At 40.7% G+C, this 20,667-nt stretch overlaps 1 protein-coding gene across 1 annotated transcript in view; it reads left to right on the top strand.

Moving 5' to 3' along the window:
* Positions 1 to 16,203, top strand: part of MEI4 (meiotic double-stranded break formation protein 4) — an 85,142-nt gene extending 68,939 nt beyond the window's left edge. The window contains exon 5 of the mRNA XM_075145346.1: positions 14,568 to 16,203. Coding sequence (XP_075001447.1) covers positions 14,568 to 14,819 — 252 coding nt within the window. The 3' untranslated portion in view covers positions 14,820 to 16,203. The remainder of the gene's footprint in view (positions 1 to 14,567) is intronic.
* The last annotated feature ends 4,464 nt before the right edge of the window (positions 16,204 to 20,667 follow it).

Here is a 20,667-nt window from a genome sequence, read left to right on the forward strand (position 1 = left end):
CTCCTACACTTGCTTGTGGTAAATGAAAGAAATGCACATCAGACAATGAAGTGATGTTATGAATGTGTTACCTCTCGTCTTTTTGCTAAAAACAGAAGCTTAATGTGTATAAAGCTGACACAGGAAATTGAGTAGAAATCTTGAAGGACAGGCAAGTCTGCCTGTGAACAGAACACAGTTCGACAGAAGGGAAGGCCCGTTCAAACATGAGGTGCAGTCAAAGTGCTGTAGGGTTTCTGGTCAGGAGGAGCTTCCTTACCACTTTTAAGAACACTTGAAAAGAAGAAAGAATATAAGAGCTCTTTTCTGTCCTACTCCTTGCTTTTCTTATGGGCAGTAGCTACTAAATAGGGAAACTGATGGGTTGACAGCTTATATTCTTCCTGCTTTTTTAGATTGTTTTTCTGATATGTTAGAATAACTTTGATACGATACTTGACCTTCTACTTATAAAATCTGGATGTTTATGTGCTAAGGCCTCCGTCTTTGTCATTGTCTTAGTTTCCACTAAGTTTCCATTAGCAGCTTATTCATAACCATGTCTAAATTATCATCCATGTTCCATTCTTCGACTCTCTGAAAGCTAAACAGAACATGGATAGAAAAATAGAAGTCCCAAATAGGACTTTGAAGATGGGGTGGAAGGTGAGGCAGAACAACAAAGTATGTGGTACAGTCTGTTGTCAGTTTTTAATGACTGATTGGAGTTAAAAGTCAATGTAAATTGTATTAAGGCTCCTTTTTGGAGGGAAGCATACATCTCAGAGAGCTAAAAACCGTTGAATTGACAAGGCTCTCTCCTTCCCTTTCTGCCATGGTTTAACCCCAGCCGGCAACTAAGCACCACACAGCCGCTCGCTCGCTCCCCCCCCCTCAGCGGGATGGGGGGAAGAGAATTGGAAGGGTAAAAGTGAGAAAACTCATGGGTTGAGATAAGAACAGTTTAGTAATTCAAATACTTTGAAGTAACCTCTCCTGAGGTAGTCTATGCCAAGGATACATGGCGCCTCCGGACCAGTCACAATAAGATGCTTTTGCCACTCATTCCCAGTTAGGCTTACCTCAGCCTGCAGTTCTTGGGATCCTCCCATCACTCCAGAAATACAGATGGATTCTGCCTGTTTGTAATCTGATGGTATTAGACTACACTGTGCACCGGTGTCCACTAGAGCTTTATACTTCCGTGGGGCTGATGTGCCAGGCCGTTGAATCCACGCAGTTCAGTAAACCCAGTTGTCCCTTTCCTCCGCCTGGCCAAAGGCAGGGCCCCTTTATTCCTGATCGGAGTCTTCATTACTTGATTTTTGTAACTGCAAAACAGAAGTCCCTTCATCATGGTCAAAAGTACAATCAGCCCTTCTACTCTGCCCAACAGACAACGGAGCAGTAATTTTCCTGGATGGATGCATTTTAGCTGTTGGTTTTCGTTGCAGTTCCTGTACCCGAGCTTCTAGTTTCCAGGTAGGTTCACCATCCCACTTCCTCAGGTCCTCCCCTTGGTCACACAGGAGGAACCACAGGGTTGCACGTGTGCACCACCAGTACCCTTTCCCTTGAACAGAAAAAGGCTGACTCTTAATAGCCAAGGCCTTGGTTGGAGTGCGTGAGGAAGACCTATCCTTCTCGGCTTGCTTGGACACTTTTTGGGTCAGTCTGTCCACAGCTGAGCCACAGGCCCACGTGGAGGAAGCAAGATTGTCTTTGTATTCTCGGAGTTGTCTGGCCAGTCCATCTATAGTTGGTGCCTCCGTGTCTGTCCAGCTCGTTATCGCCAGGGTGTGGGCATATGACATTGGTGCATTTCGTACAAACTTTCACCACATGGACCATGTGCACAGGATTTCATCCGGGTCTTTCGATGCTTGGGTGTCATCCAGGTTGTTATAGATCACCCCTAACACAGCTAAATCCCTCAGATACTGGATACCTCCCTCAATATTGGTCTATTTGCTTTGGGAATTTGCAAGTTCTTCCGTGAAGGGATATCTGTCCTTCACACTTGACAGGAGTCACCGCCAAAGACTGAGGACCCCTGCCTTTTTTCCAATCCCTTTGTCAATGGCCTTATCCTTAGTGAGGGATCCCAACTGCCGGGCTTCCTTACCCTCCAATTCCTGACTACTGGCCCCAATATCCTGGCATCAGACTAACCAGCTGAGAATTAGCTCATCTGGTTGATGGCTAAAATCTTTTTGCGTATCTCGCAGCTCACTTAGGGATAGGGATCAGGTGGTTTCTGTCTCATTTATGATTTCAGTCTCTTCCTCCTCCTGTTCTTGTGACTGCTCTGCTGCAGAACAGGCTGCCTCTTCTGATTCTTTCTCCTACTCCCTCTTAGGAGAAGCTTCTTCATCCCTTACTAAACGAGCTGACTTCTGCTTCAATTGTTTCTTTTTAGTTATAGGGATGACTGATATAGTGTCTGGTTTAGCCATGGTGTCTGTTGGTATGTGTCGTGGTTTAACCCCAGCCAGCAAAAATAAACTCCACGCAGCCGCTCGATCACCCCCCCCCGGTGGGATGGGGGAGAGAATCGGGAGGGCACAAGTAGGAAAGCTCCCGGGTTGAGATAAAAACAGTTTAATAATTGAAATAAAACTAAGTAGAACAGTAATAATAACAATGAGAACAACAACAATAACAGAATACACAAAACAGGCAATGCACAACACAACCGCTCACCGACCGCCGACCACGTGTCACGAACGGGGGGCGAGCCCCCCCCCACACCTGGTTTTTTTACTGAGCATGATGTCACATGGTATAGAATACCCCATTGGCCAGCTGGGTCCACCACCCCAGCTGTGCTCCCCCCTCCCGGTGCAAGCATCACCCAGCAACAGCCAAAGCATCAATGGGCCATCAACGCTCCTTTCACACCGAACCCAAAACACAGCACACCCCCCAAGCTACTGGGAAGAAAGTTAACCCTGTCCCAGCTGGAACCAGGACAACTGTATAGCTCAGAGGAATGAAACCGTGCTTTTCTCTCAACCCATCATCATTCCCTGTTTTCAGGGCTTATAGTTTGGCTGTAAAACACTGTTGTGGTTTAACCCCAGCCGGCAACTAAGCACCCTACAGCTGCTCGCTCACTCCCCCCCGCAGTGGGATGGGGGAGAGAATCAGAAGAGTAAAAGTGAGAAAACTCATGGGTTGAGATAAGAACAGTTTAATAGTTGAAATAAAATAATGAAATAATTTTTAAAATTGTAATGAAAAGGAAAATAGCAAAGAGAGAGAAATAAAACCAAAGAAAGACAAGTGATGCAAATGAAAACAATTGCTCACCACCAACCGATGCCCAGCCAGTCCCCGAACAGCAGCCCCCCACCAACCTTCCCCCTAGTTTTATTGCTGAGCATGAAGTAAATATGGTATGGGATATCCCTTTGGTCAGTTGGGGTCAGCTGCCCCACTGTGTCCCCTCCCAACTTCTTGTGCACCTCCACTTGCTGGTGGGGTGGCGTGAGAAGCAGAAAAGGCCTTGACTTTGCATAAGCACTGCTCAGCAGTAACGAAAACATCCCTGTGTTAGCGACACTGTTTCCAGCACAAACCCATACTAGCTACTATGAAGAAAATGAACTCTACCCCAGCCAAAACCAGCACGCTTTCCCACAGTTCTATTTTCCTATGAGTTTACAGGAATGGAGGCAATTCCTCCTCCACAACCAGGAAAAAAACCACAACAAAAATCTTTCTCTAATACTGAAGTGTTCATAACTGAGAAATTTCATTAAATTGTTTTTGTTGGTTTCTTTCTCCTTTTTCCCTGATAGTGACTTTGCATGTGACTGTCTGTTCTAGAACTTTACTCCTTTTTTTAAAATCAGAAATATGCTTAAGTAGCCCATTTGATTTGGAAGGTTCCATACTATGATAGATACTTTCACAATTCTTTTCTGGGGGAAAAAAAAAAAAACCAACAAATTTCATGTTTCAGCTTGTGAAGAAATGAATTTTTTTATTCTAGAATAGATTTCAAAAATAAAATGCGACAGAAGTGACAGTTGAAGTTTATGTCTTGTAGATTGGAGTAAAATAGGTTTATAAATTTCCATTATCCCAAGAAGGTTCATACATTCATTTTTTGGTTGTTCTCTCTAAATGAGATTTCTTAGTGGCTCATATTTTAGCTATCTTTAACAGGATAACGGGGATTAGAATTTACTTTTTAAAGCTTTCTGTGTCTTTGTTGTGTTACTTGCGAGGCAATTGTTACGATTCTTACTCCAAAATGGAAGCTTGAATGCTCTACTGCTGGTATATTTAGTTTCTTACAATATGTTGTGGAAATCGTATTACTAATTAAGAATAATATTGCTTAAGATGGCTTGGGAATTTCTTGTAATTCAGTGTGTCATATTAAGGGCTAATAACAGATGACCCTGCTAAATGATATGTGGAAGAGGCACAATGCATAGATGTCTCAGGGATAAGCGTCTTCCCCTTGGGTGATAGAATTTAAAGTGCTTGTTCTCTTTGCTATCAAAAATATTTTCCAGGGTATACCAAATTATCGTGTCTGGGCAGACATCATTTTCGCAAGATTCTTACTGTTGCTTCTGAAACCTCTCTCACGTGAGGCTGGCTAGGACATCTGAAGTGTTGTTGACAAAATGTTGCTGAGGACTGTAGTCACTGCACACGCTGTAGCTGCAGATTCATTTGTTCCAAGAGTTCAGCTGATGATCCCTTCCCTGGAATTTAACTTTCACAAATGTTAGTAATTCCTTGACCCTTTCTGCAGGCACATTTGGTCTTGTTCTGTAAGCAGAATTGTTGAATCTTAGGGAGCTACTTGGGAAGAAAGTGATAGCATGAATAAAGACAACACAACTAGAATTTCAGATCCCATTGAATAAAAGATTAAAATACTTCGAAAATTTGAGGGGGAGGTGGTATAAAGTTAAATAAGGAATTGTAGGTGGTGTGAATTTTGCTTTAGATACTGAAAGAGGGTGTAAATCAGTTTGAAGTTTCTTGGCAGGTGAATATTGACGTGATTAATGGGCGTTATGATTACTGGGAGGGATGTTAGAGAAATATGCGTTTCAAAATCACAAACCAAAAAGCAATTAAAGAGAAATGCTAATCAGCTAAAAACTGAATCCTGAGTCATGGCAATTTGTAAGGTAATTACCTTTTAACCAAATACAACAGTATTAAAATCAGAACAAAAAGATTTATACTACGGTCTTTCATGCATGCCTGCCTTAAACATTTTAGAGATGTTTATCAGCATGTTATTTAAACATTAAACCTCTTTTATCCTACTGTGTGCTTTCTTATATGATGGATTTTGTTGGTTTTGTAGATTTTAATGATCCACGTAGAGATTATTTACGTGCTTGTGGAACATCCAGGTAAAAGATTTCCATGTTGTTTTGAAGTAAAATGCCTATTATCCAAACATACATGCCGCACTCCAAAAAATGTTTGTCTTGTGTTTAGGACTTGAACACAACGAGTAGCCTGGATAGGGATTTCTCCAAGGAAAAATGAAGGGTCAAAAACAGAATTCCCTGTGAGAATGAATCTTCTTTGTTCATAAAATGAGAATGTATTGCCACTTAAGGAAACAATTCAGTCATTCTTGAAATATATTTCCGTTAACCTCTGACTCAGACTGGATGGGTAAAGTAAACCAGTGTTGATTTTACTGAAAACTTAGGTTTGTCAGAATTACCTTAACAAACACAAAATTTACTAAATGCTGATCACTTATTGATAGCGTTTCCAGCCAGTCACTTCTTTCGTATTTTCCATTATGATGATTTAGAAATTTCTTTCCTAAAAAGTGATGTCATTAATGTCTCTTCATTTTGGGACTTGTTTTTATAATTATATGGTTGTTAGGACAACTGTAGTGTTAAAATGCTGAAAACAGTTTCAGAGAAGCATCCCTCCTATATGCAGGCATAGTGAGCACAGAAATAATTTTTTCGTTTCTGTGGACATCAGTGGCTGTATTTAGTTTGTCACTGCCTTGTTGTTTCGTCCCAGATCCGCCTTCCTCTTAGTTCTAGATGGAGCAACCCTTTATACTTCCAGAAAGTCAAGGCAGCAAATAAAATAAATTAAAAAAAAAAAAAGTTGGGGTAATTGACCATAAAACAGCATACCCAGGATTGTGTATCTCTAGAAACGTGTAAATCAAGCTTAGACATTTTCTAACAGGCATGCTCCACTTCAAACAGTTTGAAGTAGTTTGGGTAAGTCCCATGTTCTGCGTTACATGGCACATCAGCTTACACTTGCTCTGTGGCCTCCTAGCCCATGAATCTTCATCTTCTTGACAAGAATTCAGTCTGCACCCATACCTGCCTGTACCAGCAGCCTTCTGCAAGGAAACAAGGGGTACTGGGACTATTTGCTGAGACGATGTGTTGGTTGGTGGTAGACTATTTCAAGCTAGATATATGCTCTTAGCCTGCTTCTACTTGCTCTAAAGAATTTCTAGGAGCTTTGGCTCCATTTGCTTCCCTGAGGAGGGGATAGGCCATGGGGGACTTTTGCTGGAAATGGCTAGATGGCAATTTGGTTCTGTTCTGTCCTTTGTCCTCCTTAACTACCTAAGTGATCACAGCCCAGCAGCTGGCGGTGCTGCAGTTCCTACTGCCTCTGCTTCTGTTGAAAGGCAATATTAGCCAGGCTTTAGAAGTTCCTATTGTTTATTTCGGTCTTCCCTTTATGTTTCTCTGAAAAATATGCATGTAAAAGAAGAGAAATACCAACTTTTAACACTTGATATTTCAGTGAAATTTGATATGGAATTTATTGGGACATAGAAAAGACACCTTGCTAGCATAAAAGTTATATCCCTGCTGAATAGTAAGTTTGCCAGGAAATGGAAGTGGCAAAAGTTGCAAGAAAAAATTTACAAGAAGCAAAACTGTTAGAATATGATGGATTGAGGAGATTTGGGCGGAACACTTTTCTCCTAAAACAGCCATCTTCTACAAGTGTCAATTTTATCACTTTCTAAACAGCAGAGGTGTATAAACATTCATCTTTCCAGTTTGATTCAAATTTGTATGAGTATGTCAGTATTTTGTATAGCATTATGTTGTATATAATTATTTGTTGCAATATACATTTAAACTCGGTATCTTCATAGGACTAAAAAAGCCTAAACAGGTGTTAACTAAATTATAGGCATAGAAAAGAAGGAAAGCTTTTTGTCATTAATCGAACATAATGGTGCTTCTAGATTAATTCTAATTGTTTCAATTTTGTCAGAAATTACAGCATTTCAACATTCCATTCTAAACCAAAAAAAGTTTTCCCAAGTTAGAGCTGTTTGTGGCTTATTCCAGAAAGCATACAGGTGTTGCTGACTCTTTGTCCATAGCCTACATAAGTATCTGAGCTGCATGGAAGCAAATACTAGTTGCCATGAACATAATCTCTTTCTTTTAATGTAATTTGTATTTGCACTGGTAAAGTATTGTCTCCATTCTGTAGGTCCCTTGAGACATATACTCAGAAGGTAGCATCAGTCTTCTGTATGTGAAAATTCCAGCATCAACAGACTGCATCACTAGAAATATGAGTTGCAGCTGATAAATGGCTTCAGAATTGTAGAGAATTTCTTCAAAGCTAATATTTATTCTCCTGTTCTTGTTTTATATTGCTGTTATTGAGAGCATTTGAATAAATGATATGAATGTGCATGAACCACTAAGACATGAAAACAAAAATATTCTAAGTGCAAAAATTGCACATAGAATATCACTTGGGATTTTTTCTTACTCTGGTTGAATAACCTTCAGAAATTACATCCACCATTCTGTGAAGGTTCCCTCAATTAATTCTGTGCTTTCAGATCCCTACTTTTTGTCCAAAATTTTGCTGAAGACACCAACTCCAAATCTGTCCAATAAGAGAGCAGTGGCTTGGAATTTGATCCAGGGCCATCTGATCTGTTGCTTTGCAATGAGAAAGTGTAGTAAAGGCCCAGGGACCTGGAACACAGATGACTTTTTAGCATTCTGACTGTCATTGCTGCGTACATTTTTGAGCAGTTTCCTTTAACATATTTTTCTGGTTTTTATTATAGCATTTTAAAGAAGACAGGTTACAGAACTTTCCTGATTTCAGATTATGTAGTAAATATGTGTGCTATTCCAGGTGGTCACCCTGTAATGCAGGAGAAGCTTGGAGAATTAATTTCAGCCAAAAGCTTTGACACTTCTTGCATTCTGAACTTGGTGATGTAAACATATGAATTTTGATTAGCAGATCATCAAATCCAGGCAGGAGATCCTTGTACCCCTTGTTTCCATCTTTTGTAAAGCTCAATCTTTACTAATTAATCTTTTTTTTTAAATTATTTAACTTTGAAAATTTGTTTGGACTGAGAAATCGTAATAAGAAAATAATTTCAGAAGTTAAATTCAAAACTGAGGTGCATGCAAAATGCATCTTACTGCTAAGAAACACATTTCCAAATACCTGGTGAGGAAAAATCGGCAAGGACTGATCTCAGAAAAAAGTAGTGTCCAAAACCCCTATTGCACACCCATTTGACCTGTAAAAAGAGTGATTATCTTAAAATTCTTTCTGAAAAACAGAGTTACTGTTAAAGTAACTTAAAGTTACTTAAAGCTGGTATGAATAAATTCTGGAATTGTATATATAAGGGTTTGCTTTACAGACATACTTTCTGTATGAACTTTCTGGGTGGACTAACTGTGCGTATGTGTGTCTACATGTACATACGCCACTACCCGCTTACACACATTGGTGAGCAAGATTAATAGGTCTGTTATCTGACTGCACCATTAGGTAACAGTAAAGGTATTCCTCTACAAATTCTGTGGCATAAATTTGCATCAGTAGTAATTGCATCAATTAGTGCTACAAAAGACATTTAACAAAAGAAATGGAGATATGTTTTGTTCAGATTATTAAATGGGTTGGAAAGGTTAATAAGCCTTCAGCCAGAAAATGTTCTAGACTGATTTTTTTTTTCCTGGTTTTATAAAACAATATTTCAAGGTGCATTTGTCCCCTGAAAAGCAATTACCTCAAAAAAAAAACCTTCCTCCTTGCCATCAGACTTACCCTTTCTGTTCAAAGTCAGTTCTGTGTGGCTTAAAATCATTTTCCTTTAGTGCAGTAGTATTTGCAGAGGAAAGAGAATTAGTTAGCTTGTGGTTTCTATTATCCATAATCAATTAGATAGTTTACTATGTTGCAATTAGTTGCCCTTTTCAAGACCCACTGAAAGTAACACAATTGCTTAAATTCTTGGAAGAGCCTGAGGTTACGGGGGTAAGTGAAGTGACATAATTTGCCTTTGTAAAAGATTTTCTATTGATTCCTCATACGAAAGGAAGATCTGAGTGAATTTACAAGACCAACACTTAAGAATCAAACAAAGGCTTTTGCTTGTAATGTTGTACTTCTAATATCCAAATTACTGGAACTAAAAGCATAGAACTTCAATTTGTGTTTCTACATAGTCATTTTTCTGGGCACAATCATACTTTATCATTGTAAAGACTTTCACAACATGGTACATCTGAGGATCTAGTTTAGAATGGGATGAATTACATCCTGAAAGACTCAATTGCCAAAACTCAGACATCTAATACAACACTGAATGCCCTAAGGTGCTACTCCTGGCTTACAGCTGCTGACTCTTATGTAAAGCTCTACTCATGCACATGCCTTAGATACCCTTGGACATCCAAAATGGCAATAGATATCTACAGTCATAGAATCATATAATCATTAAGGTTGGAAAAGACCTCTAAGATTGAGTCCAGCTGTCAACCCAATACCACCATGCCCACTAAACCATGTAAGCACCACATCTACAGGTCTTCTAAATACTTCCAGGGATGGTGACTCAACCACTTCCCTGGGCAGCCTGTTCCAAGGCTTGACCCCTCTTTCAGTAAAGAAATTTTTCCTAATATCCAATCTAAACCTCCCTTGGTGCAACTTGAGGCCGTTTCCTCTCGTCCTATCACTAGTTACTTGGCAGAAGAGACCAACACCCACCTCACTACAACCTCCTTTCAGGTAGTTGTAGAGAGCAATAACGTCTCTCCTGAGCCTCTTCCAGGCTAAACAACCCCAGTTCCCTCAGCCGCTCTTCATAAGACTTGAGCTCCAGGCCCTTCACCAGCTTCATTGCCCTTCTCTGGACATGCTCCAGCACCTCAATGTCCTTCTTGTAGTGGGGGGCCGAAAACTGAACACAGTATTCGAGGTGTGGCCTCACCAGTGCCCAGTACAGGGGCATGATCACTTCCCTAGTCCCGCTGGCCACACTATTTCTGATACAGGCCAGGATGCTGTTGGCCTTCTTGGCCACCTGGGCACACTGCCGGCTCATGTTCAGCTGGCTGTCAACCAGCACCCCCAGGTCCTTTTCCTCTGGGCAGCTTTCCAGCCACTCTTCCCCAAGCCTGTAGCGTTGCATGGGGTTGTTGTGGCCAAAGTGCGGGACCCGGCACTTGGCCTTGTTAAACCTGATACAGTTGGCCTCAGCCCATCGATCCAGCCTGTCCAGGTCCCTCTGCAGAGCCTTCCTACCCTCCAGCAGATCAACAGTCCCACCCAACTTGGTGTCATCTGCAAACTTACTGAGGGAGCACTCGATCCCCTCATCCAGATCATTGATAAAGATATTGAACAAGACCGGCCCCAGTACTGAGCCCTGGGGAACACCGCTCGTGACCGGCGACCAGCTGGATTTAACTCCGTTCACCACAACCCTCTGGGCTCAGCTGTCCAGCCAGTTTTTTACCCAGCGAAGAGTGTACCTGTCCAAGCCGTGAGCTGCCAGCTTCTCTAGGAGAATGCTGTGTGAGACAGTGTCAAAGGCTTTACTGAAGTCCAGGTAGACCACATCCACAGCCTTTCCCTCATCCACTAGGCAGGGCACCTGGTCATAGAAGGAGATCAGGTTGGTCAACCAGGACCTGCCTTCCATGAACCCGTGCTGGCTGGACCTGATCCCCTGGTTATCCTGCACATGCCTTGTGAGCGCCCTCATGATGAACCTCTCCATAATCTTCCCCAGTACCAAGGTCAGTCAAGCAACCGAGTCCCACCCTCTGCTTCCCTCTGTTGACTAAAACAGGAACCAAGGATAACTATCTCAGCTTGTTGATGCCTGTGTTTGGTCAGATGACTCCTACACTGAAAGTCTTAAGAGCAGACTTCATAGGCCTTTAGAATAATCTATTCCCTCGAAATTCAGGAATTATTTTCTCAACTTAGAAAGCTGTAATTTAGTCAAATAAGCAAAATAAATACATTTATCTCACCAGTATTAGTTAATAGTCAAAACAATCAGTATGTAGGCATGGGTGTCCTAGAGTCAGATGCTTGGTATTTGAAGAAACAGGCTGTCTTGTTACCTCTTTATTAGAAGAAGGTTTTCCCTAATTATACAATTTGATTTAATTGGACTTAAAAAATATGCAAATACTTAATATTGTCCTGTTATATTTTTTGCTGTCTGTTTTGATAAGAATGTCAATATCGAATTCTTGGCAGCAGCTTTTGAACTGCAGATTTTTCTTACCAGGTTCCAGAGAGACAGAACTGGAGCATGCAAGGCTAGGGATAATATTTTTTTTTTTTTTTCATAGAATAGAATCATAGAATCATACAGGTTGGAAAAGACCTCTAAGATCATCGTGTCCAACCGTCAACCCAACACCACCATGCCCACTACACCATGTCCCTAAGGGCCTCATCTACACGTCTTTTAAATACCTCCAGGGATGGTGACTCCACCACTTCCCTGGGCAGCCTGTTCCAAGGCCTGACCCCTCTTTCAGTAAAGAAATTTTTCCTAATGTTCAATCTAAACCTCCCTTGGCACAACTTGAGGCCATTTCCTCTTGTCCTATCGCTAGTTACTTGGGAGAAGAGACCAACACCCACCTCGCTACAACCTCCTTTCAGGTAGTTGTAGAGCGCGATGAGGTCTCCCCTCAGCCTCCTCTTCTCCAGGCTAAACAACCCCAGTTCCCTCAGCCGCTCCTCATAAGACTTGTGCTCCAGGCCCTTCACCAGCTTCGTTGCCCTCCTCTGGACGTGCTCCAGCACCTCCATGTCCTTCTTGTAGTGAGGGGCCCAAAACTGAACACAGTATTCGAGGTGCGGCCTCACCAGTGCCGAGTACAGGGGCACGATCACCTCCCTATTCCTGCTGGCCACACTATTTCTGATACAGGCCAGGATGCCGTTGGCCTTCTTGGCCACCTGAGCACACTGCCGGCTCATGTTCAGCCGGCTGTCAACCAGTACCCCCAGGTCCTTTTCCTCTGGGCAGCTTTCCAGCCACTCTTCCCCAAGCCTGTAGCGTTGCCTGGGGTTGTTGTGGCCGAAGTGCAGGACCCGGCACTTGGCTTTGTTGAATCTCATACAGTTGGCCTCGGCCCATCGATCCAGCCTGTCCAGGTCCCTCTGCAGAGCCTTCCTACCCTCCAGCAGATCAACACTCCCGCCCAACTTGGTGTCGTCTGCAAACTTACTGAGGGAGCACTCGATCCCCTCGTCCAGATCATTGATGAAGATATTGAACAGGACTGGCCCCAAAACTGAGCCCTGGGGAACACCGCTCGTGACCGGCCGCCAACTGGATTTAACTCCGTTCACCACAACTCTCTGGGCTCGGCCGTCCAGCCAGTTTTTTACCCAGCGAAGAGTGTACCTGTCTAGGCCGTGAGCCGCCAGCTTCTCTAGGAGAATGCTGTGGGAGACAGTGTCAAAGGCCTTACTGAAGTCCAAGTAGACCACATCCACTGCCTTTCCCTCATCCACTAGGCGGGTCACCTGGTCATAGAAGGAGATCAGGTTGGTCAAGCAGGACCTGCCTTCCATGAACCCGTGCTGGCTGGGCCTGATCCCCTGGTTGTCCCGGACATGGCTCGTGAGCACCCTCAAAACCAACCGCTCCATGATCTTCCCCGGCGCCGAGGTCAGGCTGACCGGCCTGTAGTTCCCCGGATCCTCCTTCCGGCCCTTCTTGTAGATGGGAGTCACATTGGCGAGCCTCCAGTCGTCCGGGACTTCCCCAGTTAACCAGGACTGCTGGTAAATGATGGAGAGCGGCTCGGCAAGCTCCTCCGCCAGCTCCCTCAGAACCCTCGGGTGGATCCCATCCGGCCCCATAGACTTGTGAACATCCAGGTGGCATAGCAGGTCATGAACTTCATCCTCTTGAATTATGGGGGGTTTATCCTGCTTGTCGTCAATTTTCAGCAATTAACCTAATTTTCAAGATGTCTGGAAAATTCAGCAAAATTACTTTGCTACATTAAGGCTTTGCAATAGGATGGCTATGGTGTCTTAGTGTTGTCCCTGAGGTGGGAGTTACCTGGAAGACATTACCCTAGGGAGCTTCAAACACAGATTTTAGGTTTAAGAACTACTAGCTCAGAAAGACAAAATGAGCAATCCCTGAGCCACCATCTACTGCAGAGGTAGATAGTAGCAGCCTTACCTGAAGAAGGTAAAGTGCTGTCTTCTTGTTAGATTCTAGTGGAATCAAAAATTACTTACATTTGGTTGTAAAAACAACTATTATGTAATAAATTTCACACTTTGGAAAGTCTAGCTGTATGCGGTTTAGGGTGGGTAAAATTATTTGATACTGATTCATAGACCTATGTCAAAGCCTAGACCCATCTGGGGTTGTTTAGGCTCGCTAGAGCTATCGGTCCATTTTCTAAAATATATAATTAATTTTGTAGCAGCTATGATTTTACATTTCAGTTCTGATCATCTAGCTACTGTAATTGCAGCCTTTTTCAGAACAAAGTCATCTCATATTATTGGTAGATTTTGCTGTTAAGGAGGACACAGAATTTCATTTCAGAGAGACAACTCCCCAAGGTTTAAGTTTTTATCTTACCAGTTTTTCCCTACGTACGGCAGAGATTCTGATTTCAGTTTGAATTTGCAGTTTCCAAATACAGGACAGGTAAATTTATATTAGATAAAGCTGTAAGGCTTTTAGTGAATTTGTAATTTGGTCAGTGAGCTTATTTGACAAACTGACTCTTCCACTTTGTAACTGACTCAGATATGGCTTGTGTATTTTCTATTGAGATTGAGAATTTGGACATTTCATTTGCTTTCTAGAGGTGTCACTTGAATAGATGATTGTCTCTATTTGAGAGTAAAAAAATTTCTTTTTACTTGTTATTTTGTTTCTCAGAAAACAGAAACCCACCAATTTTAATTATATGCCTAAAAACAATCAAAGCTTCTGTTGTTGTTGTTGTTTATCTGTAGATCGTTATTGTATGCCACAGCCTATGGATAATTAGGTAGAGAAAACCCTCTTTGACTCATGAACAGGAGGTTATGTTGACTTTCATTTGGTAGTATGACGGAGAGTTAGTTGTTTGGCTGTTATCACAAAAAGGAAAACGTTTCTTAGAAGTAATCATACTGAGTGTATAGCCGTTCTGATTATATAAATACTACTGCAAATTTTAACATTATTCCTTAAACTGCCGTCTGAGATGGTGGGCTGCAGAAGCATTTTCACACTGTGTTATGTATCGATTTTTCTTTATTCCCAGATCCAGGCCATGTATGACATTACCCAGTATGAGAATATTTTTCCTTTGTGCATGATTCTGGAACAACTTCTTCAAAATGAAACAGAAGAAAGTAATGTTTCAAGCTCAGACTATGATGAAGAAGAAAAAATCAAATTTCTGAAGAACCTTGATCAAATTATTCTTCACCTATCAGATGAATTCCCTTTGTTTTCTTTATATTTATGGAGAGTGAATGTTCTTTTGAACTCAGCTCAAATACAAATTGATTAAAAAAAGCAGCCTACTTTTTAACAGGTCATTTGTTGTGGGATCGCATTGGAAAATTTTTGAGCCAGACAGGAAAATTGTCATTATTGGAAAACACTTACTTTAAACTACTATGCTATACAGCAGTTTCAGAGATAATGCAATTTATTTCCAATTTTAAAGATAGAAAAAATGTAATAATCCAGGTGCCGTTTCGAATAAATGCTGTTTCTCATAATGGAAATCAGTATGTTGGTGTTTGCATACACAATGAAAATGGCAACAAAGAAAGCTGTTTCGGGTGATGTTTGAAATAAGTGCTATGAATTTTAAAGTCAAGACATAACGTGTGTGTAGAGCTTCCAAGTTAGGAAACTAATGCCTGTCTTTTAAGAGTTGTATAGCTTCTGTGAGCTTTAGAGACAATGGCTGGTTGGCAGAAATACAAATGTTTATTTTTAAACTTGGTAACTTATCACTACAAATTCTTATAAAACAGACTTAGTTTCTGATTTAATCAAAAAAGTCATTACCTGAGCAAAATAAAATCTGGTGCTCAGCTTTACAACTTTCTTACATTCATTGTATACTGCTTGGCTTTATTTGTGTATGCACAAGTGTAGGCACAGTAGACCTAATTTACTCTGAGTTGACTAATGATTTCAAAGATTTAATCTGAATAAATTTAACTCCTTTAATGATTACTTTAAACCTTTCTGTTCAAAATGAATGAATATCGATAAAATCTCCTTCTGTATTATCTGATTTTTAAATTTTTATTTCTGTGTGATGGCATTATATTCATAGTAATAATTAAAGTAACATATTTTAACAGAAATTATCTTAAACATAAAAGGTCTTTAAAATATGAGTTCAACAATACCCTAACTGATCCAGAGTCTTTGATAAATTTAGAGGGTAACTATTATGATGAATGGCATTTTTTTCTAATAGGTAAACAACATTTTAGTTTTGTTGTGTCTCCTAGTAGTGCATATTCACCATAAATATAAAACATTTTTAGCATTAGTCTTTATCTTTCCCCTTGCACTTGTTTCGTCAGATCCATTTTTATGTCAGAAATATTCTCTGAAACACCACTTTTTTTAATACTGTAAATAATTTATTGTATTAATTTGAATGTATTTATTTCAGATTATAAACCTTTGTTTTCTATATATGTAAAATATATTCATATTTACAAAACAAGTTACTTTGATGTTGAACTGGCTCTCCAAATTGATTCTTATACTTGTTTAGACACTGGCCACTGATCTGTTTCTTGTATTTGGTATGTCATATAGTAACATTTGTTTAATGTTTTCTTTTAGCAAACTTTCTTTCAACAGGAATGTTTGATTTGCAAAAAAAGTGTTCCTGAATATTCACGTTAGAAAATCAGATAAGTTTACCCAAATTAAAGAAAATAAAGTTAAATAAGTATGTAAGTTTGGTAGCTACTCAGGATCTACTGTGCCCTTTTTGTTAGTGGTTTACTTGTTTATTTGTTTGTTTGTTTCATTAAGGTAGAGGATCAGTTCTTCCACCTTCCTCCACAGCGCTGAAAGCATGATTACAAAAAGAGCAAGGAAAGGAATAAACAAAAGGAACTGGTATCTAATTGATATAATTAGTTAAATTTTCATTTTTTAAAAAAGCTTCATTCAAAAGTATTTTGTAAAGAACAGACACAAAACACAGGAGGATACTGGAATTTGTATAATAGCAAAATGTATATTATTTCAAGACTCCTGTTCTAAAGAACAGTTTCAACACTATATTGCACACCACTGCATATTTGCTGATCTATTGGCAAAAAATATTTTTGTTATTAGTAAAGCAACTGGGGCACAAAGGGACACATATTTTCTTCTTTGCACCTTGTAGCATTTTCTCACCAGCAAGCTCTCTAGGCCACTGGAAGAGCAATGGATATTTTGGGAAACACATGCACCCTTGCTAAGTTTTGAAGTAATGGCTGACTTGAGACATGATTTTTAAAATCTTTTTCACAGCATAGAGAGAGAGGGGTTTTGTGTCCAGAGATGGAATAACTACAGAACTTAAGTTCTGACAAAGATTTGAAACAGTTTGTTATGCAGCTTTGAAAGTGCTGGGGCAGAGTGAGGGTTCCCCTTGTAATGCCCTTGTAGTGATTTAGACACACGCTAGATTTAGACACATATTAACTGGTCATCCTGGGCTCTCCTTATCTGTTTCAGTGCAAAATTAAATAGTGCAGTTGAATCACGTTAGTGAGCATATCTCAGCTTTGGTAGGAGCAATAAACTCTGCAACCAGAATAGTTATTAGACAGATTGTTGTCTCTTGTTTCTTGAAAAGATTTTTCACCAAGATAGGATTTGCCTCAAGATGAAGATGCACAAAGGTAGACATGTGCACTTAGATGTCTCCATGTGGTTGGGATGTCTAAGCTATGAAACACTTACAAAGTACCCTAATGTTTTGGGCTGGGTTTCCAGCTGCTACCCCAAAGGACTGCCGATCATCTGTGTCACATTTTCTCTCTCCATGTAGATGCTTCTGATACCCTGGAGCATCTTTAATGGCAGTGTGACTAAATGTGTCTGCCTAGGCAACTGAATCGAGCAGTGATGATAGCATGAGCTTAGATATGTAGCTCACTGACATGAACATGCATTTAGGTGTCTTAATGTGAGAACTAAATCCCACCCATGTGATATCTTATCTGTTTTTAGGAGTGGGAAATCCTAGGTTTAAGTGCATGCTCTTCACACAATTTCTGCTCTTGTCCAGTGGCTGTTAGATGTAACTTGAGTATACATCGCTGTCTTTAGTTTTGAAATAAAACAGGATGACTGAGCCAGTCCCTGGAGTTAGCTGTTACAGGTGAGGATTTGCAACCGGGTTGGAAGAAACCTTCCTGCAGCTTGGACTTTAACCAAGTCTTAAAGTACTTACTAAATAGGTACGTCAACATCCAACTTTTACATACCTGGCCTCCAGAGGGGAATCCCAAATCCAGAGAAAGTACCTATGGTCTTTGCTGAGTGGAGACTATTAGATGTCTCAAAAGAATAATCTCAAAGGCCCATGTGCTGAACATAACATGTCATAGACCTAAGGAATAGGAAACACTAAAAAAAGAAGTTGGTCTGACCTGTCATCGCTCCCTGGAGTGTTTCACCTGAGTTACCCTTACGGTTTTAGAATTAACAGTTCCAGGGTATTTCTTTTGTCTTGCTGATTTCCTTTCTGTAAATGTATGTACTTTAGAATTTGGCAAAATGCTAATGTTCTGCAAATGCAAATTGTTCAGGCTTTTATATATATATATATATGTGTGTATATATATACACACACATATGGTTGAATTATATATTTATATGGTTGAATTAGCAGTGCTTATTAATTAGTAACCTAATAGTGGTTTATGATTTTGTAATTTGTTACTTTGCCACATTCTTAGTTTCTCAGGTGACTATGTTTTGTACCTGTCTCCATCTGTTTTAAAAAGAATTTTATGGTAGAGTGACTCTTTTTGTGAGAGTGGAAAAATTATGAGACAAGGAAAATAAATTTTTATTCTAGTGCTGCTCCATTGACTTTTCTGTTCACTAAAGAATTTTACATGCCTACTAATGACAGCAGTGGGTGGCATTTTGAAGTGAACTGTCTCAGGATATTTTTGTAAACTTGATTTGGAATCTTTTTATAATCTATTTGTGATTTACTGATTTTTTTGAGGTAGTTATTGCTTGTATATGGTAATATGGAAATATATGGTAATAGTGGAAATGAAATTGTACCTTATTTTAATCCTGTAATAATCTTCAATTTTTCCTTTCAGTTATCTGTGCATTACTAGCTGATACAGAGTAACACTTACAGTTTACTGTGGCGCAACATTCAGCTGACGTTCACATGATCTTAGGAGAATTTGGTTGGAGGGGACCTCAAGAGGTCTCCAGTCCAACCTCCTGTTCAAAGCAAGGTTAGCTGTGGTGTCAAACCAGGTTGTCTGTTGCTGGCTCAGTATTCAGTCAGGTATTGAAAGCCTTCAAGGACAGAGACTGCACAACTTCTCTGGGTAACCTACTCTTCCACTTGACTGTCTTCATGGTGAAAAAATTTTTCCTTATGTACAGTCTGAACTTCTGTTGTTTCATTTTATGCTCAGTGTCTTTAGTCTTCCCACCACCCAGAGCCTGGCTCTGTCCCCTTGATAACCTTCCCCATAAGCACCAGAGGCTGCTGTTAGATCCCCCTGAAACCATCTCTTTCCCAGGCTGAACAAGCCCAGCTCCCTTAACCCACCTCACAGCACAGGTGCTCCAGCCCCAGCCATCTTGGGGGCCCTCCATTGAACACACTTCCGTTTATCAACATCTTTTTACGGGAGGCCCAAAACGGGCAGCAGTAGCCTAGATGCAGAAAAACAAGGGCTGAGTAGAGGGCAGAATCCCTTCCCTAGATCTGTGCTCCTGCTGACACAGCCCAGGATGCTGTTGGCCCTCGTTGCTGCCAGGGCCACTGCAGGCTCACGTTCAGCTCGCTGCCCATAAGGGCCCCCAAGGGCTTTGCCCGCAATGCTGCTCCCCAACCAGGCACTTCCAGCCTGTATCACTGCAAGGGGCTCTTCCTTCCCAGGCTGGACACTTTGCACTTGTCCTTCCTGAATTTCATAGTCTCTGTCAGCCCATTCTTCCAGCCTGGATCGGTCCGTCTAATGACAGCCCTGCCCTCAAGCATATCTACCAGGACCCCCAATTTGGTGTCGTCTGAAAATTTGATAACGGGTGCACTCCATGACATCCTCTAGGTCACTGATAAAGATGTTAAACAGGACACATCGCAGGATAGCTCCCTGTGATATTCCACTTGTGACAGGCATTCAGGTAAAGTACAACCCATTAACCACTACAGTGTGAGCTTGACCAGCAAATCATTTTTTTACTCACATGGTTTTTCACCTATCCAGACACCAATCTGTCAGCAATCCATGGATGTAGAATAGACATATATGGGCTGAAATCTTGCAAAGAAAAATGCTAACTTAATCTTCAGCTACTCCTAATAGTTCCTCTCCTTGAACTAAGTGGAAAGGCTTAGGAGACCTTGTAGAAAACTGAGGCAAAGAAAGCATCAAGTTCCTCAACCTTATCTGTGTCTGCCATCGCTAAAAGTTTCATCCTTTTAAAATCCTTAATTTGATTGAAAGCCGTCTGTGAAATACCGTGATGTAAATCACTTTGAAAGTCACCAGTAATGGAATTAATTTTATCTTTGCATTTCCAAAGGATCTAGCTTTGAAATTTCAGAATTAACATCAGATTTGTATAAAATTATTTAATCTGAAATTCAGTTCAGTTTAGCCTGTTTTAAAAAGCCATGGGTTTGGGGGTGATTTATATGTTCATATTTTATTAATCTAGACAAGGGAATTCAGTCTTTAGATCTCTTGCTGGTATGAGAACAGAGGACTCAGAATGACTGTTTCATCAAACCAAAAAAATCTTACAGCTTCTGCTTTTTTATTAGTTCCACAATCCATGAGCATGCCTAGCCTGCAGGGACGACTAAGTGGACCAAAACAAAGTTTACTTCTCAGAGGTGGAAAGCCCTACTCATAACTTGTTTTACACCACAGAAGTGCAGGACATTCTCCAAAACTCCTGACTGCAAGGGAACACTGCAGCGCTCCTTGTCTGCAAGGTAAAATAGCAGTGACTTCTGAGTAAGGGTATTAAAAGCACAGTATTTACATGCAGAACCTCTTGTAGCTCTTGCACAGCAGTAATTCCTTTAGCTATCTTCAGCATTCTGCAACAAGGGGAGAAGCAGCTCAGCCTAAAAAATAGACTGGGGAGAAGAGTGAGGAGGGAGGTAC

This window comes from Calonectris borealis, chromosome 3 (assembly GCF_964195595.1).
Source record: "Calonectris borealis chromosome 3, bCalBor7.hap1.2, whole genome shotgun sequence".
Lineage (NCBI taxonomy): Eukaryota > Metazoa > Chordata > Aves > Procellariiformes > Procellariidae > Calonectris > Calonectris borealis.